The 24701-nt window shown below is 39.3% G+C and overlaps 1 protein-coding gene across 1 annotated transcript; it reads left to right on the forward strand.

Moving 5' to 3' along the window:
- Positions 1–11460: 11460 nt before the first annotated feature.
- Positions 11461–24073, forward strand: GPR137B (G protein-coupled receptor 137B). The gene is made up of 7 exons (XM_053460615.1): positions 11461–12005; positions 15871–15920; positions 19248–19470; positions 20902–21051; positions 22784–22912; positions 23247–23371; positions 23447–24073. Exons 1-7 carry the CDS (start codon positions 11652–11654, stop codon positions 23553–23555), a joined length of 1140 nt encoding a protein of 379 aa, XP_053316590.1. The 5' UTR covers positions 11461–11651; the 3' UTR covers positions 23556–24073.
- Positions 24074–24701: the final 628 nt, after the last annotated feature.

A 24701-nucleotide genomic window follows, 5' to 3' on the forward strand; every position in this document is an offset into this window, starting at 1 on the left:
TAATTCAAAAGGGTTATTTAAGCTTGGGTAGTTTATAGAGAAGACTAAAATGGATCTACAACCTGTAAATTTGTCAGATCCCTAATCCAATTTCAGTGTCAGTGTCATAATCTGAAACTGGTCAAACAATAAATGCTCATAAATGGAATGTGATAAGCCTGGTCTTCTCAATATGGTTTTATTAAAGGGACCAGTAAGATCAAAAGTCAGAACCTGGCATATATAACACAACAATTAGAAATACAAGAATGAATGGATGTTCATCCTATTACACAATTCACATAACTTTGCATTAGTATCTGGCTTCTCTATAGTGGAATTGAAGAAGGATCTTAAATGCCAACATCCTAACCTGGGACCACCGTGGAATTTATATATTAGTATACAGGAATGTACTTTAAATCTTTTATACAATCTCTTCCCTTCTACACGTAAATCACTAAAGCATATTTTGCCATTTTGGGGAATGTATCACAGAATCTTGTATCTAGTCAACTGCAGAACGACACAGACACGCAGACTCCTTCCTGTAGATGCAATTTTTTGTTGTTGTCATAGACAAATTAGAAAATACTTGTTAAGACATGGAACGCTATCCACCTTTTTTTTTAATAAAAGTGGATAGAGTATTTTTGGAAATAAAACATTTGTCATTTATCTTGTAAACAAATGGGTTAAAGTTTTAACATGATCCATTATTTATCTAATTAACAGGGAAGGACAGTCGTCATAAAACATTGCTCAGTCTGAGGAGGGATTATCAAACTCACATACACTGTATGACCAAAAGCATGTGGGCACCTGGTCATCACACCTATATGAGCTTATTGAACAGCCCATTCCAAAAGCAGGGGCATTAATATGGAATCCACCCCCCGGTCTCTACATTTCTGGGAAGGCTTTCCACAACATTTTGAAGTGTGTCCAATTTGTGCCCATTTAGTGAGAAGGCCCAGCTCTCAGTCAGCTTTCTAATTCATCCCAAAAGGTATTCAATGGGGTTAAGGTCGCCCAAACTGGGCTGGAAAGCTTTAGAGTGCAGGAGCTCAGCAATGTGACCCCCAGTAGGCCAGAGTTGTATAAATGACATGTGTAAGGTGGCCTCCTGGGTACACGTTTGCGTGCAATGTTCTCGCACTGTAGCAGCATCCTATCACGTGTATACATCAGACAGCTGCAAGCTTAAACGGGAACTACTGCAAAATGTTTTATAATTTGTATCATATTAAAAATACATGTTCAGTGTTGCATAGTTTTGCCTTTTTTAACAGTCCTAGGATTTGGACTAACGTTAATGGGCGGTCCCGCTAAGTTTGGCGGGCGGTCCCGCTAAGATTGGCGGGCGGTCCCGCTGAGATTGGCGGGCAGTCCCACTGACGTCGGGGGCGTTCCCCGCTCCATTTAAAGGAAAAATGGGCGGGGTGTGTCAAGACCCCGCTCCCGTGACCCAGATGATTTGGGTCTTGACCCGGAGAACCGGAGGAGCAGCGCTCACCCGGCAATCTCCGGGTCAAACCCGGAGAGTTCCCAGGTATGGTTATCTAATCTCAGTCTAATAGTCAAACACTGAGACTCCTTATCACACTTATCTCTAACAATAGAGTGTCTCAGTCTAAATCACCAAGCTGGACACTCTGACTAATGAAAATCTATACAGTGACACATTGCCATAAAGAATCAGCTCAGTGTGGTGTTTGAGTAGGGAAAGTAACTCAAGATACAACTTGATTGACAACAATGGCAGCCTGCCGGAGGTTTATAAGAACAAAGGGAAATAAAACTAAGTTTTCTTCAATGCTAGGTTACAGTGTACATACCTGTAATTCATTCTCAAAGAAAAAAGATCTTCTGTATGGATTTTCCCTTGTTTAGGATCAAGCCATGCTTCGTGACATTAAGCTTGCCTTACTTTAATTTACTCCTAGCAGAAAAAAGCAGATGTTCTAGATAATTCAACAGCTGCAGCAGTTTAAAGCTGTGCAGAGTTTAATGTCTGGGGTTCACATTTTACAATCCTCATGAGTCAGTCCAGCAGAAACCAAATCCCACTCAGCGATCTCTAAACATTCCATCTGGAAAATTATTTTCCCACTCAAATGATCTGTAATCTACACATGTATGAAGAGCTACTCTTTTTTTATTATTTTTGCCCAAATTACATTTACACAGACTATTTTTTTTAGCAGTGTTCCGTTTAGGGGAAATGTCAACGTAAAGATTTCTTTAAAGTACAAGAAAAGATGCTTGTAAAATTGATAACATTCATGGATCCTTTGCAGAGGATTTCCAGACTAAAAGCACTAGTGGTGATATATCCCATGGATTATTTCCTGAAATAGCCCTGGCACTTCCATTCTTATGTACATAGCGTCTGCAAGCATAAATCCTTTGTACGCCATATTCCTTACCCTTTAGGTCACAAGAAGTATAATAGCAAATTTTTAGTTGATTGACTGCATTGGGATGGGTTTGATTAGGGTACCTTAAAGTGAATTTTGAATGTGGCTGTTTTCTGAGGAAGTCTAAAGAGGTAAACTAGGGTTCTAACAAGTAGTTACGAGGTTAGGAGGTTGATGTGTTTAGTGAAGAGATGTTTTGGAGCACATATATACCTTCCTCAGTATGTGAGGTAATGCAGTTTAAAGTTTATGTGAAATAGTTTTGATGTGCAAATCATAGTGATCCTATGACATGAGGTCTTCTAGTGGCATTAATTGTGCTAATGTTCCAATAGTACTGATTTTTTCTCTTCATTAGACACTAAACTAGAGACTAAAGAATATAATGCTTAGGAGAGGTGTATTTACTTTGAGCACATCCCTAGGCCTGACCCAGGGCAGTGTTCCCAGCTGCCACCTCTGTGGCCGCCATCATATTACAGCGTTCTGACTCTTAAAGGATCGCTGTGCTGGGTACATACTAAGAAGACTCCTTGAACAGTAGCACTGTTATCTGCTCCTGGTTCTCTGGCAGTGGGACTGTTCCCTCCAGATCTTCCATCCTTGGCCTAGTTGGTCTACACCAGAATATACCAGTGGTGCATAGTGAAGTGTATAAGGAGCTATAAGACAGAAAGAGGGCAGCCATTTTGTTAGGTTTCTTTTTGTTTTGTTGAAAACAGTCAATTATATATCGGTGCAGAGTGGAGGCACAGAGAATTCATGGGATATCATTTCCTAGGCAGGTGCTTCCAATTATTGATTGAAGTCCAGAACTGTAAGATTTACTCTTTTTGTTCAAGTTGGTGATAGCCAATTGCCCTACCCTTTGTAACTCCCACCATAATCTGTGCCCCGTGTGCCTCCCACCACAACCATCCCTTGTGCAGCTGATCGAGCTCTTCAGTGTGCTGCTGCTGCTGACTGGACACACGAAACCTCTCATTGACAGCATAAGACTGTACTGTGTGGCCGCATGTATTTCCATTGTGTTCTTGCCTCAAACATACGCATACCTTCCAACTGCCCTGTTTTCAACATGACAATTCCAATTTTCAAGCCAGATTGGGGTTCATATAGCACTCATAAAAATGAAGGATGCACACATGACTCCCCACGTTATATTTAAAGTTTTGCCTGAGAAACAATTGTATGAGACCGTGATTACAATTTTGAGATTTTTATGTTGTGATGTTTAACTGTTTACCACATGTGTGATTTAATCTATTTACTTTGTTTTGCTTTTTAACCATATGTTATGTGAGTACATTTTGATCAGCCTTTCATGTTAAGGTGAAACATATAATGCTTTCAACCGTTTACTTCATAGTAGATTTATTTATTGTCTCTGTCTCGCTATCCTTCTTTTCACAAAGATGTTTGATTCATTCATCCTCCAGATTTTCATTGAATATTGTTAAGGAGGTTTTGGATAACTTCATTTTAAATAAATAAAAAAACCAAACATATTTTTTCCTGGTAGTATAGGCATGAGATAAAACATTTGATTTCGGCAAGGAACTTACAAGGCTCCGGTTTCCCCTATAGCAAGGTTTATGGAGTTTTTGTTCATCATTAAATGCTCACAATCTGCATATGTTTTTGCTTAGAATACTGTTACGAGTATATTTATGGAGGAGCAAAAAAAAAACCTTAAATTAGTTCAGCTAAGAACAGCTAGCTTGCCCTCCGGTGATCCCTGAGACCAGGGGGCCCTTTTGCACCTCAAAGGCTGCAGGGTTCTGTGTTAAGCCCATACTGAACACTTGCCCCGTGTTGAGTCATCACTTAAAAGTGTCTCATATTTTAGCTTTCTTTTGTCATTAAAAATAAGAAACAAATCCTTACTATAAGTACGGGCTATAACTGAGATGCTAGACAAGTCTCCTCCGTAAGCAGAAACCAACTTCCCAGTGCAGAGGAAACTTGCCTCGCATTTCAGAGGATCCACAAAACTTCTGAAGAGATCACCACCATGTCTGGAAAATAACAAGGTGACAGATGGTCACAAAACTTGTTAAATTCAGCCCTGGAGTAATGTAGCAACAACATGGAGACTGTTGTAGAACATCGATGACCAAAGTAAAAACAAGAGTCCATGTTAAGTAACTAAGATGCTTTTTTTTGAAGAGAAAACAAAAAGCCTGGTTAGGACATAAAAGCTTTGTTTGGTAGAGTAAAAAAGTATAGACCGATCTCATAAAATTCACTTTGCGTGAGGATGATGCCGCTGCACATAACACAGGCATTTTCATCTTGCCGTGGTTTCCCCTTGCAGTACCCCATCAAACTACACACAGCACAGGCAAAAATGTGCAGTCATCCCTAATTATATTTTACAGAGTTGTCAGGCACATGCATCTGAACAGCATCTAATGAATAGCAGCATCCACCATTTTTCATCATGCTGTGCTGAGTACTTTTACTATGCCAGAGATTAAAGTTTGATGCTAATTTGGCATTTTGATTATAATTAATGGTAACTAGATGTTTCTTATAATGCAAATCAAAACAAAGAAAAATAAGATAAAAACATATCTGTCGTGTGAAATCTACGGCAAACTACCTAAAACCAAGAGGCCCGGATATATAATTTATGGGGTTTTTTATTACTTTGCTTTGAAATAAGACAGCTGAAAGCAAAAAGTGATTCCCAATAGTTCTGAATGGTTGCACTCTGCTAGCCCCACCATATAGGTGAACTAGGCAATCACTAGGCGACCAAGTATCAGGGGATGTCACAGCTGGAGTTGAGGAGGCATGGCTAGTAAGGGGCAGCATAAGGTTGGTGGTGCCTAGGTTCAATCATATACTAATAGGCAAAGCCACGCTAACACCTACTTAGGACCATATTAACCTTCGGCGATGCCATAGGCTTGACCCAGGGCAGCACCACTTGCTGCGGCACCAAGCAGAAATTAACTATGAAGGCTATGCTGACTTGGCAAGGTCCTCCATAGTGTTAGGTGGCTGGTTGGGCAGATGAGTGATTTCCTTTTTTAGCTATCTTAATGAGCAGTGGTGCTATAGGGATATAGGGAGCCTGCTCACCCAAAAGGGTGTACAGCAGAGGGGCTGTGTCTTCCTTGACATGCAGCTGTTGGCCTAGTTGCTCCAGGCCAGAATAGTTCCCTGCACTAATTCACTCTAACACCATGCAATTAAACATACATATACACCCTATCATCTATCTCCTCTCCCTTGCACCACTAACCCTAGGCTTACCCCTGAAACTCTAGCAACATACACTGACTGACACCAAATACTAAGGCACACTCATGCTAACACCATACTTACACATAATTATGCTAACAGCAACTCACACACTGACATGTTATGCACCCATGGCAACTGTCTTAGCGTTCACACTTATTGGTTATATCAGTGATTCTTTATATATTCAAGGTTTTTACTGGCCAGCCACCTCCAGTGGTTGGCAAGGTCTCAATCATCCTTCCAGCTCGCTCCAGAGTCTGGACTGGACATCCTGCCACTGAAGAAACAAGGACGGTTGGAGAGATCATGGATCTTTCTCTTTTTTTTTATGGCTTTGGAGGGGTGGAAATTTGGTGAGGAGGGGGCATTTAGATGACGGCAAAGCAGGAGGCAGAGGTGAGTCTGTGTATGGGTAAAGGATCAGAAAGGGAGAAGGTGTGTGTATGTATGAGTACCGGAACTTAATTTTTTACAAAAAAAGCACTGGATATATTACCAAAACTATCAAAAAAAGTAACAATCATAGTAACTTTTTTCCATACTTTGTATGTCATAAAAAAGAATGTGGCCCTTTTGAATACATGGGCCTTGCAATTTCCCATTTTGTCCTTCTGGTAATAATTTGAAAAATATACTTTTCTCATTGGCTGTAGAAAAGTGCCTGCTGTCCTCCAGATGTTCACTTTGATTACCTCTTTATGTAAAGTTCTACACTAAATTGTTGGTGAAAAGTAAGCCGCTGTAATCAGTATCTTTAAACAAGGCATAGTTCACATCTGATGGTCTCATGCTAGAAAAGGTTTGGACCAACTGCAGCACCAAGCAATATTTTTTTAATCTGTCGCTGGCCATACAATATAGAAATACGATTCTCCTCCAAGAAGGAACCATTGGCCTGTCCATGAGTACCTGACCTAAAAGGACTGTGCGTCATTTACAGTGACAATGCTGTGACAGACGTGCATGGTAATCATACCTGGGCTGGAGTGGCAGGGTGGCAACCTGGTTTTTCCTCCAAACTAGGGCTAACCATCTAAAGTTCCCAGTCATGGAGACAGTCACACTTCTCCTGTATGTACCAAAATAACACCCGAGGCCTGAAAAAAATAGATAGTGGGGACAGATTCTAGCGGACCACCCACAACATGCCAGTGGCCCGGAACAATGGCAATAAGTCTTTGACTATGCATTAGTGTGATAGGAATATTACTTTTTAGAAAACAAAGGTATCCTGGATATCAATTTACAATAATTTATAGTAATTATATGATTTAGTGCCATCTTGTGGTCATGTAGTACACTTGCATAACCATAATCAGAAACGTGTTGCTTTTTTGTGATGTAGGGAAACTATAATGTCGTCTTTCATTTGCATAATTTATGAATATGGGCAGCATATATGTAATTTTACTTCATAAATGTATTATTCTAAAGTGATGTAAAATGAAGCTCAAAATATTTTAATGAATGATGAGTGGAAGCATTTTTAATGTAGGATAACTGCAGTGGCAGTTTTATAATTTATAAGGGGCAACATCTATACAAAAATACATTTTTCACCATACTGAAACCCCCTACAATATATTTTTTTTCTGGAATCATATATTGTATTTATATGTAATACTTTATACAGTGCCCTCCACAAATATTGGCGTCTTTGGTAAATATGAGCAAAGAAGGCTGTGAAAAAAATGTCTTTGTTGTTTAACCCTTTGATTGATTGTTTCTTATACTAAAATATCAAACAATTGCAAACACAACACAGGTATATAAAAGAATGTTAAATATATGTGTGCCACAATTATTGGCACCCTTTTAGTCAATATATCTATAGTAAAATGTACTTTTCAGTAGATGCATCATGCATCAAAAGAACACTATTCAAACTTTGCATCAGTCACATACATAAACCGAATTGTGATTTCTGTAATATAGCTAAGAGAAATTTAAATATGTTTGGCTTTTCACCTACTAGCAATTTTAAAGCCACGCCAAAGCCACAGTTATTGCCTCGACAGATACATTTTTAAGCCCCAGTATCCACTGTTAATGGACCAGGCCAGTAGGTGCTTAGCAGGGTCACATGACATCAATCTAATAGTACGGCATCTCCCTCTGTATAGGAGCAGCAGTGCTACCCGACACAGAGAGGTAATCACTGGAAAGTGAGTGTGTGGCTGGGTGTGTTGTGTATGGGATACCTCCCAACATTTCAAAATGTGAATGTCGGGCTTGCATCGCCATTTAAAACACACTTTGTTTTTGTCAGCACAGTCATGCATATTAAAAATAACCAACACACTGAATTGAATTCCCATGAGGCTCAGCCAGACATACTACTTTCATGATGCTGGCTGAGTGTCATGGGAAGTGCAGCAACAGTAAAGCTGTAGATGCTAGCTGTGAACTAAAATTCCTATGATTCTCAGCCAGCCAGGTGTTCACCATAATGCTGGCTGAGCATCATTGGAAGAGTAGTCCACAGCAGCAGCTAATGTTAGCCTCCCTCCCAGGACCCTTACACACACCTGACCATAAACACACATGATTATAGGGACCTGTCTAGTGACTAGTGGGTTCCACCCACCAGAACATATCAGAGTGACATCACTGGGGCCCCATTAAAGAGGCAAAAAATTTATCTTGTTCTTTCGGCAGATGCCACCGTGATCAGAAAGCAAGGGACTGAAAAAGGTCTGTAAAGAGGCACCCTGCAGGATAACTAATATGTTACACAGAAGGATCCCTCCTGCAGTGTCTGTCATCTAAATCCCTTTAGGTTAGCGCTAATTCAATGACACTGGTCAGTGCTGCTGGCTTGGCAACTGTAAAGAAGACATTTGTTCAGTACTAAAGGGACAGTCCAGCCATCATATGCACTTTAATGCATGTGATAGCCGAGCGATCCCTTTAAATGTATGTTGTGTCCCTTGTGAAAATGCATGGGGTATTCTGCTGAATCATTCATATTAATTTCATATTCATATTCATATTAATTTGCCTCTTCCCTATCTATTTTTCATGAAGGAGATTTGAACACACATCCCTGCAAGTGATTTTACTTTTGCCAGTCACCTCCTACTTGATGAACTCTGTTTGAGACCTTATACAGGTGTGTGCAGGGGTAGGTAACAACATTCTCAGTGAAGGCCATTATACTAAATGCCCCATAAGCAACAATATCATACACAAGCCTTGTGACAGACACTGGTGTCCCTGTACAGACACTTTCCCTACCCCTGCATCTGTGGCAAGTGCTAACATTAAGTTAAATGGGATTGCTTTGTGAACCCTTTAAGATTGCAGATGACACCTGACAAGGCTGGTCTCTCTCCCCTCTTGTTTTTTTCTTTTAAGCCCTCAGGGATTGCAAGCATCATAGAAGTTGCACAGCTGCAGTTACCACCTAAGGAAAGTATTTATTTCTGTTTTGAAGACTGCATATTAACCCCTTAATGACCAATGACGTCCCAGTCACGACATGCAAACACGGCCAGTTAACGACCAATGACATGCCTGGCACGTACTGGCATTAAACAAGCTTAGAAAGTGATTTACAATTGCTTTCTTCGCTTAAATGGTGTTGCTGTAATGCCTCAATGTTGAGACATTCAGCAACACCGAGATTTGCATCAGGGGTCATGTCTGGCCCCTCCCCAAGGCGTCAACATTTTAAAAGATTAGAAGGCGATCAACCAAGTCCAAAAATAATAAAATAAATAAAATAGTTTCTTTTTCTGAGCAAGTGCTAACATGCTAGTACTGTATTGTAACAAAAATCCTTACATGGAAAGCGTTAAAATATAAGCATTTCAAATACCCAATGGGTGTCTACTTGGTTCAAAGATAAGGCATAGGCACAGACTAATCAAAATGGAAAAAAAGCACCCCCAAATGTGGCCTTTTAGCTCCAAACAACCCAACAAACCCATGAATGGGTGGTATCACTGTACCCAGATGTTGCTGAACACATATTGGGGTGTTGTGTGACAGTGAGTGGTAAGGAGTGGTAAATTCATACCTGAAGTACAACGTGTGTGAGAAAAAAAGCACCAAAAAGTACCAAATTTTTACAAAAGCTGGTGGTAAAATTAGTGCATGGAAAGGGTTAAAATACTGGCCAAAAAAAAAAAATACTGGCATTTGAAATACCCTGGGGTGTCTAGTTTGCAAAAATATAAATGGTTTGATGGGGTAAATTAAAATGACCGACTTCACAGATGGCCCAAATAGGACATAGTACAGAGTTGAAAAAGCTCCAAGTTAAAAAAATGTGCACTTCCCAAATGTGGCATTTTACCTCCCAAACAACCCAACAAAGCCAAGCATGGCGGGTATCACTGTACTCGGGAGATGTTGCTGAACACATATTGGGGTGTTGTTTGATAGAGGCATATACCAGGAGCTATCAATTCATGCCTGAAGTACAATTCCCTACATGGAAAGGGTTGAAAAAAAAAACAGCATTTGAAATAACTTGGGGTGTATTGTTTTCACAAATATATGGTTTGATGAGGTAAAATCGAATTAGCCGGCTTCCAAGATAGCCCACTTAGGACATAGGGCAGAATGACCAGATTTGAAAAAAATGGTTTTGAAATAGCTAAAACGCCACTTATAATTATTGCCCTAGAACATGCAGAAAAAAAGCAAAAAAAAAAAATAAATAAAAACATTGGGTATTTTGCAGATGCTTCAAATAAAAGTAAGAAAAAGACCTTTTTTTAAAAAAATCACCATATTTTATGAATTTTTTAATAGTAAATTAGATGATATGATAAAAACAATGGTATCTAAAGAAAGCCCTGGCTGTCCTGAAAAAAAAACAATATATAATGTGTGTGTGGGTGCACAAAATGAGAAAAAAGAAAATTACAGCTTAACAGCAACACTGGAAAAATGTTAAAAGAGCCATTGTGCCAAAGTGTACTACGAGTAAGAAACAGTCTTGTCATTAAGGGGTTAAAGTACTTATAGAGTACTGTATGATGCATTTTAAGTTAGAGAGGCTGTCGGAAACAGTAAAGTGCCCCTTTAAAACAACGGGGCTGACATTCAGCAGCATCTAGGCAATACATCTATACTGGGATCAGCATCTGTACTGGGATCAGCATCTGTACTGGGATCAGCATCTACTGGGATCAGCATCTGAACTGGGATCAGCATCTGTACTGGGATCAGCATCTGTACTGGGATCAGCATCTACTGGGATCAGCATCTGTACTGGGATCAGCATCTATACTGGGATCAGCATCTATACTGGGATCAGCATCTGTACTGGGATCAGCATCTATACTGGGATCAGCATCTGTACTGGGATCAGCATCTGTACTGGGATCAGCATCTATACTGGGATCAGCATCTGTACTGGGATCAGCATCTGTACTGGGATCAGCATCTGAAGGCGCCACCAGTGTACCCCAAGCACAGGGGGTGCCATCTGCACACATTTAATAACATGGAGAGCAATAAGGAAGAGAGGTGGGCTTTTTTTTAACATGAGCTAGAAAATATTTTAAGCCTGTCCTGTTGAACAGTCAGATATTTGGTACTTGGGGACGATGTGCACTATTCCATGTATGTGGCTGCAAAGGCTGTGTACTGGCATAGAGTATTCTAGCCAGTCCTGAAAAAGTGTTCATTCCAATGCATTAGGCCTCCGGAGTATATATATAACAGTTGTCTGCTTGCAATAGAGAGAAGATCTGGTCATTTAGGGTCACCAGAGACAAATAAAACGAAGCTCCAGTAGTTTCAAGTGCGAGTGCGGCGCCCGTGCTTGCTGAGCCAGCCCTCTGTGTGTCCCGCAGCGTACTGATCATGTGCTTCTGCTCGTCACCAAGCCCAGAACCAGGAAATGCCGTCTCTTCTACTTTCACATTTATTTCCGAATTATTCCCTACTGTACAAACATGACTGAGGGGATCGGCGGCCACCCCGCGAAGGAGCTTCTCTATCGGCACTGAATTTCCGAGAATTGGATAAGAGCCCGGGAAAATGGGGCCCCTTGGAAACGACTCTCTTCCCCCTACTCTGAGTCCTGCGGTCCCCCCTTATGTGACTCTGGGCTTGACCACCGTCTACACCGTCTTCTACCTGCTGCTCTTCGTCTTCGTCTATGTGCAGCTATGGCTGGTCCTGCATTACAAGCACAAGAGGTTCAGCTACCAGACCGTCTTCCTGTTCCTCTGCCTGCTCTGGGCTTCTCTCAGGGCTGTGCTCTTCTCCTTCTACTTCAGGAACTTTGTGGAGGCCAACACACTGGGAGCCTTCTCCTTCTGGCTGCTCTACTGCTTCCCAGTCTGCCTTCAGTTCTTCACCCTGACACTCATGAACCTCTACTTTGCCAGGGTAAGGACCAAAAGTACAGTCACAATCATTTTTTTCCCTGGTGGCCAGTGAGGTCCTCTGCACAACAATTGCATCTCCGTAGGTTATCTGGGTGATCTGAGCTTTTCATTTGCATTTTACCGAAAATCCTGAAACATTAGTAGCAGTTTCTGGATGTCTATCTCAACTTGTTACTTTTCGGACAACATAGTCAGTTATGATTCAGAATCATTTGGGGTTTGTTTTGCTTTCTATGTTTAGTAAATACTTCATGTTGTGAAAGTACTAGAAGTAGGCTGCCCTGACTTGTTATGAAGGTTCTTGTCCATAGATGTAGACTGGCTGTGAAGTACATAAACTTCTATGTTGATGTTTTGTACCATCCCAATGTATCTCTGTGTGAGACCAGTTTACCCCCAGCCTCTATTAGAACCCTAAAAGTGTCCTTCAAAAGCTCTCATTCACTCCACATCATCTGGACAGGTTATGGTCTCCTATGTCTCCAGGGTCTCTTGACATATAGCTGAGACATGGCATGGAATCTCTGGGACCCATGTTCTTATGTATTTACCCCCTGTGACCCAGCAACCATGCCAATCTTGAGGTGTAATCTAATTAAAGACTGAATAGTGATTATTGCACCTTCGGAGGAGCAGGATCACTAAACCTACAGTTCATAACCACCAATGTTAGAATTGTATTTAAAAATGTAAAGCAGCCATATTGATTTAAATCATATACACTCAGTGAGAGGGTATTTCCATTCAATGGGCTATACTGACTGCAAAATTTGACTGTTTTATTATAAATATGAATAGTTCGCCATTATAAATGCTATTATCTTTGTGAGGCTAACATCATGGTATGGAAAACTTACATAACTTAAGTTATGCTCGCTGAGAGTCATCTGAAGTGCATTATTTTACGGAGAGGGTGGTAGATAAATGGAACAGCCTCCCATCAGGAGTGGTAGAGGCCATAATAATACAGTAAGCATAAAGCTATCCTGAATCTAAGACAAGGATCAATAACTGATTAAGATCTAAAATAAAACAGGCAGAATAGATGCGCCAAAAAATCTTATCTGCTGTATGTGTGTGTATGTGTATGTGTGTATATATATATATATAATGTATATATGTGTATATATAATATAATATGTATAATGTGTGTGTGCGCCCTTTTAGATCCAAGTGTTCTCTTTTATACATTTTTCCCTTGTGTCTTTGATCTGTAGCACCATATATAAATATACAGACTTCTTCATACATTTGTAAGGAAGTGAAATCAGGAACATACTGTTTTGTAAGAATTTCTTTGCGTTTGTTTTTTTTTTTTTTTTTTTTTTTACTGCACTCAATTGACTTTCTTTGAATCACTTGGAAAATCCCTCGTGTTTTATGTGAATTCTCAATATAACAGTGTTTCCAAACACTCTCAATTAAATGCCACGGGTAAGATTAAAATACATTCATTCTTTTTTTTCTTTTTGTCTTGAGAGCAAATCATTAACATTTTACATTTTAATAATTGGATTAAAAATAATTATATATACTTACATTTTATAAAAGTCCTGTGAGTGCTCCTACTTTAATATATACATATAATATGTGTTATTGGCTCGATTATAGGCCGCACCCTTATAGCTTGGTGCTATTTTAAAGAAAAATGTATTTTTAAAGAAAAAATACATAGTGGAATGGTAAAACAGGAATTTTATCTAATGAACAGGAATACATGTATTTTAACATTTTTGGTATCTCTTATGCATTTACTAAGAATATGTTATATACAAACAAAAATTTGGAAAAGAAATAGCCATTTTAAGGTCCCCCCTTAATTCATAATGCACCTTACTTATAGATATGCTACTCTGACCCCCCACCCATCCCGACTTACCAATGCATCCACAGACTCCCTGGTGTCTAGCGGGGACAGCTGGTATACAGGGATGATATATATATATATATGAGAGAGAGACAATGGGATAGCGTTTCTATGTAAATAGTGCATTTACTTATCTTGTTTTGCTACATAATTTCTCAATATAATCCGAAACTGCGGTTTGATATACACAGTGGTTCTGCTTCATACTGCTTCACTTTATACATGGCTTTGACTGCTCCTTTAAGATGTGAATGTCACAGTCTAAAAGATACTAACCTGACATTTTCTTGTCTCCCACACACATTTGTTGCTGAATGCATATCATTGTCCACCAACAGTGTATGTCTGATTCAATAAAGAAGCCTTTGTAATTATAAACTGCAACAACTGATTTGTGATAATGCCCGCTAGTTGCAATTTTTTTGTTGTGTGTATGTGTGTATATAGCTCTATATTCCTAGATAAGTTAAGATCCCCTCTAAGGCATTCATATAATGTGAGATTGAAGAAAAAAAACAGTTTGTTTTCTGCTAATAAATTAAATAGCTGAAAATGCACGAAAATGATATCATTTATTTTTTTAGCAAGTCGGCCTATAGGAAATACAAACAAAAGCAATTTACGTGCCATGGAAATGTAAATATTTTTCTCATATAAACACCAGAATACCTAATACACAATAGAACATACGTCTACAAGTATCTATTACTACCTCGTAATGCTATCTAGTCTCTACTTGTTATTTTAATATAATAGGTCATATTTTTTACAGATTTATAATCAATATATATAATGTATTAACAACCGGCCATGAGAGCAGGCGTCTCTTTAAAAAATTGTATGATTATGCCTCCAAATGTAGTTATCTCTCCCCATTGTTGAGTTGCTGACTAGTTCCTAAAGATAGGAAGATAATTTAATTGATCCAGGCCCTGGCATCTCGGCTTCTACAAGAAGTGACTTCCAAGGTATTAATTTAATCAGACTGCTATTTGGGCTTTGGTGTTCATTTTGTACATGTGCTACTTTGCCCACATATCAAGTGCACTGAAGTGTACCTGGAGAAAATGACTTTGGCTTGAAGTTACAGATCCAAAGGCGCATGATAAAAGCATGTTTAGTTCTGGGCATTGTTCCACAATATGTAATGCTTCTTTTGGTTATAGGCCCATTTACAGTTTTAGACAAGGCAACATTAAACTAGCAAATGTCGGAACATTGATCCATTAAGAGACTGACCATCTTCTTAGCTCCTGTTGACTAGGAGCATGTGCAAGGAGCATACTGAGGTATGCTCTCTTCTTTTAGCAGAGGCAGCTGGAGGAGGAGTTACATAAGGCAGACCAAAATTTTCTTAAAGGGGCTGCAAAATCAATTCCAGTATAAATTCAATATACAAATAGTGTTTAAGTGGACCTTTATGGAAGTTAAAACTATGTTTCCATGATGAATATCATCATGTAAAGGCATCCTCTTTTAAACCATTAGTTGTTGTTGTTCTGAACGTAGCTATAAATCTCCAGATATGGAACAAATAATCTTTAGCTCCTGATTATTGGCAGGTTGAAACACGTCAGGCCAGAAGTACTATGCTACGTAATGATTTAGAGAAATACATGTCGCTATTATGGGATTTAAAGTATCTGTACATGCTACCATTTGTTGCTGTCATGTGCTTGCGTGTACGTGAAAGTATTTGTGTAGTCACAGGGGTGTTTAATATTTTACAGATCTATCTGTGAATAAGAAATGTTACGGCAATGGATTTGGAACATGTCATCAGTTCCATGTCAAGAAGTCCTTATCCATTTAACATAAGGACAGGATTTAAAAGCTAAAGGCCTTGCAATGAATAGAATGTGTAAGGAAAAAAACATTATACCATGTAGTTTATGTAAATAAGGTACAGTTCTGTGCAATAAAAGAAATGTAGAAATGTGTGAAGTGTAATTTGATACAATTAATATCCACATAATCCGTGTCTTTTTTTATTTCGCAGGTTATTTTTAAAGCCAAATCCAAATATTCTCCGGAGCTACTGAAGTACAGGTGAGAGCTGTTGCCTACAAATAATACGATTATTTCAGATAACGGGTATAATTCCACTTACTTTTCTTTGCTCATTTCCTGGTGATAAAATAAGCAGTCAGGCACAAACCTATAAATGATCCCTTCCCTATACCCCCATGTATAAATTAAAAAGCCAAAGCAGAAAATCAATTGAAAAAGAAAGATGCTTTATTTACTGCATAGGACCAAGTTCTTCCAGGAAATGAGGACGGAAAATTAATTATCTGTAAGCACAATTCCAGCTTTCACTTGTCATCCCTGGCAGCAGTACAAGAGTACAGAGTATAGCAAATATGGCAAATCCATCAAAAACAAAGCCTTCTTTCCCGAAGGCTGTCTCAGCATAGGAGACAGGGCTGAGAAGATATGCAGACTTCTCCATGTAACCGTCTTACATATCATGTCTGAAGAGGTATCTGCCCTGCGTCCCCAAGATCTTGGTATGTGGGTATGCCTAATGGATGCTGGACCCCCATTTTATAAAAAAATATTGGGACTGCAATGTTACATTGACTGTACAGGGTTAAATTGTGATATTTTGTACATTCACATACTCGTTTCCATTTCTATGTGTATTTGCCATTTTTGAATGTGTGAGGAGATTAGTCTGGAGCCATTGTTGTCTGTAGTATGCCTTGTCATTGTGTTATGTGTTAATTATATTCATAAAGTGTATGTCAGTCTCCCCTCCCCTGGTAAAGTGGCTATATAAACCATGTCCAGTGCCAATAAAGTGTTCTCTGGCATCCTGCCTGGTGTGTCATGCGGTAGCAGGGATGTCCCACTATACCATGATGCTAAAGTTATGTTTGTGAGTGTGTTAGTGAGTCGTGTTAGTTAGGAAGGCAAAGAAATCATGCGCCCAGGCTTCAGTAACCCTAGTTGGAGCTTTCCCTCCACAGCTTGCTGTGCTTTTGAATTAGTGGTCCATTGTGCAACTGTTGGTCTTGCCACTTTCCAGAAAAGGCCACCAGGAGATTAGAATCTACCCGCTGAAGTGCAATCTTTCAGAGCTATAGCAGTAGCCATTATGTCCAACATATGAAAGGCCTCAGTCTCGAAAACTGGGTTTGGGGAGAGGATCAGTAACTTTGTAACGGTCTGATCTGAAAATGCCCCACATACTATTCTAGCCGCTTTGATGAATCTCTGAAACCCTGGGTGAATAAGATTATGCAGACAGGCATCTGAAAGACCTAGATAACCATTTGAAGGTATGGAGAAGAACTCCCAGAATGAATTGACTGCTTTAACTTAAAATGGATATACATCTTTCCAGGAAGCACAGATTGAGTGAAATTTTGCCCAACACAGACGTCTGTTTTTTTTTTTTGTTTTTTTTTTACTTTACTAAGGTGAACTGGCCTGCAAAACCACTGTACTCATCAGATCATTCTGTGTAATGTCCTTAGTTTTATTGCCACTTATTTGTTACAAGCATGACTGAGAAGTTAGACAGGATTGGTTCATGTGTAACAACGAAATGCTTCTAACAAAGCGGGTGTATTTAAGGGTTTTCCCAGTTGAAGCCATCCGAGCATTATTGTATTATCTTAAAGCTGATGTCACCTAAAATAAAATCCAGGTTAATCAGCACAGCTTCAAAAATGCTTGAATGCTGGCTTCAAATTTTTTGTGACACTACGTTGGAGTTTTTATATTGCTGTGTCACTGGACTGCTTCTTATCTCTACACGATAAAGCCATCTAGAAGTGGTTTATACCTGTTAACCAAAAAAAGTTACTATTGAAAGCTATATTTCTACTATGCAACTATGTTTTTCTCCACAGTATGAATAACACCAGGAGTGCTAGACATTTCTCTTGTGTAAAATTATATATATATATATGTGTGTGTGTGTGTGTGTGTGTGTAATTACATTTGCTACATTTTAATACATAATCTGTGAATTTGTAATTAATTATATATAAAGTATACACTATAAATAAATATATATATATGTGTGTGTGTGTGTGTGTCATTACATTTGCTACATTTTAATACATAATCTGTGAATTTGTAATTATATATAAAGTATACACTAGTTAGAATTGCACTAATCTTATGGTAGACATTTCTGTCTACTGCGTTACTTATTAAATATTACAAATGCTATATTAACAATCTGTTAAATTAGACATTTAATGGACCACCCAGTAAACGAGAAGTCATATTAATGCGCTTTTTGTGCATTCTTCCAGAAATGACAAAGTAGTAGCTGCAGCTGCCCTTCTCCTATGTGGTCTGATGGTTCTTGCCAGTGATTGGCTGCTTCAAGCATCAGGAAAGCAGGTGGAGAAATGGACAAATGCATATGGGGTTTATGCAGACCCCCTAAGGCATTTTCAAGCTAGAATACCAAAAAATCATAGCCTGTTACTGCCCTCATTGGCAGGAAAATTCTCCCATTGAAATCAATGTGAGTACTTTCTTTGAATGCGCTCAGGGGGGTCTTGTTATATATTTATTTTTGAGGACCACTCTGTTACAGTGTTGCCTTAGTGCTCCACGCTACTTTATCTTGCAATTTTGAATGGTGCCAGCTCCTTCATGTTGAAATTGCTTTTTGGAAATGTGTACATTAGCGTTTTAAACACTTGACATAATCAAGTCAAATAATGTGGAAATATCTGTGGTATGTACTTACATCATTACATACCCTAATGCATAGTAAGTATTGGCTTGGAATTTTAAAGGGACACCCCAGCCATCCTATGACACTGTGTGGTCCCTTTAAATGTCCGTGTTCTCACCTCTTAGTCACCTCCAGCACTGGCTCAGGGAACGCGTCAGATGGGGGTCTATTAAGACCCCATGAACATGTGTAAAAATTGCTCCAAATAATTTCAGTGGGTGTACTTTCCTGCCACTGATTCAAGCAGCCAATCAGTGGCAACAATAGTCATACCATGGAGAAGCAGGGCAGCTGCTGCAGCAGGGATACATTTTTTTGGGGGGGTCAGGTGCTTTAAATTTTATTTTGTTTTTGGAAGAATATGTATTAAAGTAGTCAAAGTAGGGTCGTTGGGGACAAACTCTTTAAGTCATGCCAACAGTATATAATGTTAATTTGCAGAAAATACAGCTTGCTGAAAGTCCTTATATGTCTGTGGTACTGTCTTTCCCTCCAGTTGCTGTTGAAATGGTTGGTTAAGTGTTATGGGAGTTGTACACTAACAGATTTTGTGTCTACTATATAATGTTTGGTGGGCTCTACTTCCACTTTTTAGTCTTTAGTCTTGTAAATGGACCATAGGAGGTACCTCGGTGCTGCACACTAACATATCTGCGTGTTTTGTTTTACAGGTGGCCCTTGAATTTAACTTTTCTAATTATCAGCTTGGTGTTCTTGGTTGTGAACCTTACCTGCGCTATACTTGTAAAGAAGGCGGACGCTAACACCGAGGTCATCGTTTCGATCAGAGTTGCAATTAATGACACCCTATTTGTGCTATGTGCAATATCTCTTTCAATATGTCTTTACAAGATATCGAAAATGTCACTGGCAGGCGTTTACTTAGAATCCAAGGTAATGCCGGTTTTTTTCTTGACATAAGCATGCAGGAGTACATATACAGTATCTCACAAAAGTGAGTACACCTCTCACATTTTTGTAAATATCTCTTCATGTGACACTCTAATTGACCATTAATGTTTAAACCTTGGCAACAAACGTGAGTTTCTTCAGTGTTGTCCCATGAAAAAATATAATAAAATATTACAAAAATGTGAGGGGTGTACTTACTTTTGTGAGATACTGTAAATGTCATTTGTTTTATTAGTCAGAAATTTGTGTAATGACACTGGTGGTGGTTTCGCAATATCACCACTTTGAACCTATTTCAAAACTTTACACCAGCATCCCCCCAGTTGTTTTTTTCTCTCCATTGTGCAACAACCTAAAGGAACGCACCCAAAATAGAATTTGCCACCACTCAGGAACATTAAGCATCACATTGTTTTTGTCACTGCCAGAACTGTTAACATTACTAGTTTTTCACAGATTAGAACAATCTAGAACATGTATATTACATAGAAAATGTAATATAACAGACAGCTGTGGTGGGTTATGAAGGGCAGAGTTATAGAGGTATGGATTTACACACCTACTGTGTATCCTTTGATCTGGATACAGGCTGGCCCAGTACAAGGTAGTAGAACCGATGTGTGTGTTTGCAGGAAGAACACCTTTAATCAGGTGTTCACTAACGTTCCCATGCCATGTTATGTGGATAAGTCTTTGCCCCTATTTTGATTGTCGTTTTCTATATGTATTGGGACCCCCCTAAGCAACTGTATATAATACCATCAAGGAGCTGCAGGAATGTTATGGAGGACTTGGGTACTGCACAGATAAACTTAGCAGGCACTTGCCATGACTCTGAGGTGGATGTTGTTAGGACCAAGCACAGAGTTTGTACAACTCTACACCCCTTGGGTCTAGGAGGGGTACAGGGGATCTTTGCTTCTGTGCAGAGACCTTTCTTCCCCGTAGATATACATGTATAATACCATTTATAGTGCTGGGCCCTGATATACTGAGGCAGGATTAGTAAAGTAGAAGAAATGGGACATCTTAAAAGAAAAGAGTGGGTCAGGCGTTTAGAACCATACGATTAGTCTACTTACCTGAGATGTAACATTAGTTGCACAAGAATCTGGATCCCTGCTATCAGGGACAAGGTTTGGTTGTGATACGACAAAGCAAGGGCAGCAGTCGGCACAGAATTTAGAGATTTACAAGTACCCAAAGGCAGAAACTAGGGTAGTTGCAATAAGGAAACATCTCAATGTGCAACTGCTTTTCATTTAGATGGTTACCACTAATGGAGAGTCAGGCTTATCTTTGTGCATCTCTGCTGGAATAGTCTTAAATGGCCAACACACAATTAATGTATATATTCAGCACTTTATAGATTGTATTACACAATGTTTTACATTAAACCTGATATTTTACTAGGGATCATCTGTGTGTCAAGTCACATTTATTGGAGTTACAGTGATCCTACTGTACACATCAAGAGCCTGCTACAACTTTGTTGTCCTCTCCTTGTCAGAAGATTCTCGGTACAGCTCATTTGATTATGACTGGTACAATGTTTCTGACCAGGCAAGTAAAATGTTATTTTTCATTCTCTTCTGATACTGTGAGGGAGATTCATCGATTGAAATTTTAAGCAGCTGTCCTCCAACACCTAACTCAATCCGGGTTGGTCCTGTGCTGCAGAATACATGCAGAATATATGATAGGCTGTGAGCTGAAGACCAACCTAGCTTGAGTAGCAGTAGTTAAGACTGCAACCCATTAATTAAATTTATTAAGAAAGAAAGATAAAAAGGGGCTTTAGTTGCCAGGTTTTCCAATTTTGTATAATTTTTGAGGTACCGAAGAGAGACTTGGACTTGAACAGCAGGGATAGCGAAACAAATACAGTCAGCTTTACTGGCCCCTTAAAAATGCATCACTTCCCCCTACAATTGGCCTCAACAGTGAAATGCAGAGTATACCCTGCCTTAGGTTTTGGGGAATGCGATTTATGTACGTCAGGCCAGGTGATGCCAACTGTGGGCTTTGTAAAGCAAATCTTCTTAGACCTCTGCTGGTTCCTAATGGAACCATCTTCAGAGATAGAAAGGAAGATCCACTGATTTGCTTTTATATTTAGATATATATATACACTGATCAACCATAACATTATGACCACTGACAGGTGGAGTGAATAACACTGATAATCTTGTTATCATGGCACCCATCAGTGGCTGGGATAAATTAGACAGCATGTGAACATTCCATTCTCAAAGTTGATGAAGCAGGAAAAATGGGCAAGCGTAAGGATCTGAGCGACTTGACAAAGGCCAAGCAGTGATTGCTGGGTCAGAGCATCTCCAAAACTGCAGCTCTTCTGAGATGTTTCTATCAAAAGTGGTCCAAGAAAGGAAAAACTGTGAACCAGCGGCAGGGTCATGGGTGGCCAAGGCTCACTGAAGCACTTGGGGGGCAAGCTGGTCCGTGTAGTCAAATCCAACAGTCGAGCTGCTGTAGCTCAAATTGCTGAAAAAGTTAATGCTGATTCTGATAGAAAGGTGTCAGAACACACAGTGCTTCACAGTTTGTTGTGTATGGAGCTGGGTAGCCACAGACCAGTCAGGGTGCCCATGCGAACCCCTATCCACTGCCAAAAGGGCCTACAATGGGGCATGTGAGCATAAGAACTGGACCATGGAGCAATGGAAGAAGTGGAGGGAGTGTGATGATTTGGGCAATGTTCTGCTGGGAAACCTTGGGTCCTGCCATTCATGTGGATGCTACTTTAACACGTACCACCTACCTAAGCATTGTTCCCTGATGGCGTTAGCCTTTTAAATTGCAAACATTTTCAAATCAGAGCATAGCAAAAATGGTTTAGGAATGGTTTGAGGAACACAACCACAAGTTTGAGGTGTTGACTTGGCCTCCAAATTCCCAAGATCACAACCCAATCGAAAATCTATGGGATCTGCTGGACAAACAAGTCTAATCCATGGAGGCCCCAACCCACAATTTACAGGAGTTAAAGGATCTGCTGCTAATAACTTGGTGCCAGATACCACAGCACACCTTGAGATGTCTAGTGGAGTCCATGCCTCAACGGGTCAGGGCTGTTTTGGCTACAAAAGAGGGACCTACACAATATTATCTAGGTGGTCATAATGTTGTGGCTGATCGGTGTATATATATATATATATATATATATATATATATATATTTATATATTTCATAGCACTTAGTATTAATGACAGAGTTGTGTCTTTATCTTCCTAGCAATAAGCTGCTTATGTTATTTCATTTCTCTAAAACACAGGCTGATTTAAAATGCAAGCTCGGTGACACCGGCTACATCGTCTTTGGAATCATTCTCTTTGTGTGGGAGCTATTGCCAACAAGTTTGGTGGTCTATTTCTTCCGAGTTCGAAACTCTGCACAGGACATGGTGGGTAAAATGTAGCTAAATGTAACTTTTCATTCCTGTGGGTAATAAGAAATGTACTGTTTCTGCAAAAAACAAAAGGGAATTGAAATTAATAAGCTTTTGGATCAGGAGCATATCCTGATAAGCACTTTATAAGCACTAACGGTAAACTGTAGTTTCATATGCAACCATAACATCTAGTGTTTATGTATTTCATAAATAAGACTCAAAAACTCATTGAAAATGACATTGAACTGTTTTAGGGATATACAGAATTGTATATTAAAGCTTTATGTTTTGGAACTGAAATTGTACTTCTCAGTAGACTTTATTGGATCGCTCTTGCATTTCACAGACAAACTCTGGAATGGTTCCTGGCCACAGTTTTAGCCACAGATCCTATTTTTTTGACAATCCTCGGCGGTATGATAGCGATGATGACCTAGCCTGGAACATCGCACCACAAAACGTACAGGGCAGGTAGGTAGCATTTGATTTACCTGTTCTGTTTCGAGCAAAACAATCATGCATATTCACGTTTTTCTTTTTCTTCAGCTTTGGACCAGATTATTATGACTGGGGAAGTCGAAATAGCTTTGGTTCAAACACAGGGTCGTTTCAGCGAGACTCCACAGTGGTTACGGAAGCATATAACCAGACCTAGATGGCTAGATATTTCCTTTATTTGCTTTTTTTGATAGATGTCTCTAAGGCAGCAAGTACGCAAGTAAAAGACTCTGCGTTCTGGATAAACAAGTTATGCTATGACCTGTGCCATTGAGGCTAATAGGAATATTGTTGGGACCATTCAGCTTGCACTAATCGTACACCAATATTAAGAGTTGTTAGTTCTCATCTTTAGTTCTGCATGGACTTACGGAATTCCGCTTGAGGTCAATGAAAAATAGCATAATAGCGTTTTTTAATATAAACTCTCTGAAGTGTTACTAATACATTCATTTACAGGAATGAATTACGTAAATGAAGAGCTAAAACAAAAACTTTGCACTGTTGTATAAAAATGAGTATATTTGCCAGCATAGATGTACTAGTACATTTAAAAAAATGTTTTTGCACCTGATGAAAGTACACTATTGTATTTGATTTCATTTTAATTGAACTGACTTTGGTTAGGCTGAACGGAATTCATGTTCAACAATAAAGTCATGTTTTTATGGAAAATGTTTCTTTCATGTTTGATTTATATTCCTATACTTCACACCTAAATCAAAGAGTACAGGGAAAGAGTATGGATCTATGGAGGTCAGTCACAAGACAATGAGGCTTCCAACATGCATGCATAGCAGATGGATTACAAATATTCTTGTCTCCACATGCCCTGATTTCTACAGATTGAACAGTCATAAACCAGGATGGCTGAAGTCAGCAAATATCAGTTGTATGGGTCTGTGTGCATGAAATTCCGTGGAGAACATGTGGTGGGCACTCACTGTCCTCTTAATTATTTGACAGCCCATGGTAGACTCTATTAAAAAGGCAATGGTCCATGGATTTTTCCACTACTGTGGCTAACCCACCAGTCCACCTATAGACAGTATTTATGATAATTTGTCATGGGGACATCACCTCAGCTTAATGAAACAGCCTAGCCACCAACTCTGCCAGTCTGAGGTCACAAACTGACGAATTGTTTGTACATGCAGCCCTTAACCCCTTCAATCCCAGAGGTTTTTGGTACCTAAAGTCCCTGAGCAATTTTGCCATTTTTGCCGGTTCAGCCGATTATTCTCTTTTCCTGTGAATAGTGTACCCATGTAAACTATATATTGTTTTTTCAAGGAGAGATAGA

The sequence above is a fragment of the Spea bombifrons genome, chromosome 3 (genome assembly GCF_027358695.1).
Source record: "Spea bombifrons isolate aSpeBom1 chromosome 3, aSpeBom1.2.pri, whole genome shotgun sequence".
NCBI lineage: Eukaryota > Metazoa > Chordata > Amphibia > Anura > Pelobatidae > Spea > Spea bombifrons.

Coding starts and splice junctions, on each gene's coding strand:
- GPR137B (XM_053460615.1), top strand. CDS start 11,652: ATGGGGCCCCTTGGAAACGACTCTCTTCCCCCTACTCTGAGTCCTGCG. Junction 12,006..15,870: donor TGAACCTCTACTTTGCCAGG/GTAAGGACCAAA, acceptor TTTATTTCGCAG/GTTATTTTTAAAGCCAAATC. Junction 22,913..23,246: donor GAAACTCTGCACAGGACATG/GTGGGTAAAATG, acceptor TGCATTTCACAG/ACAAACTCTGGAATGGTTCC.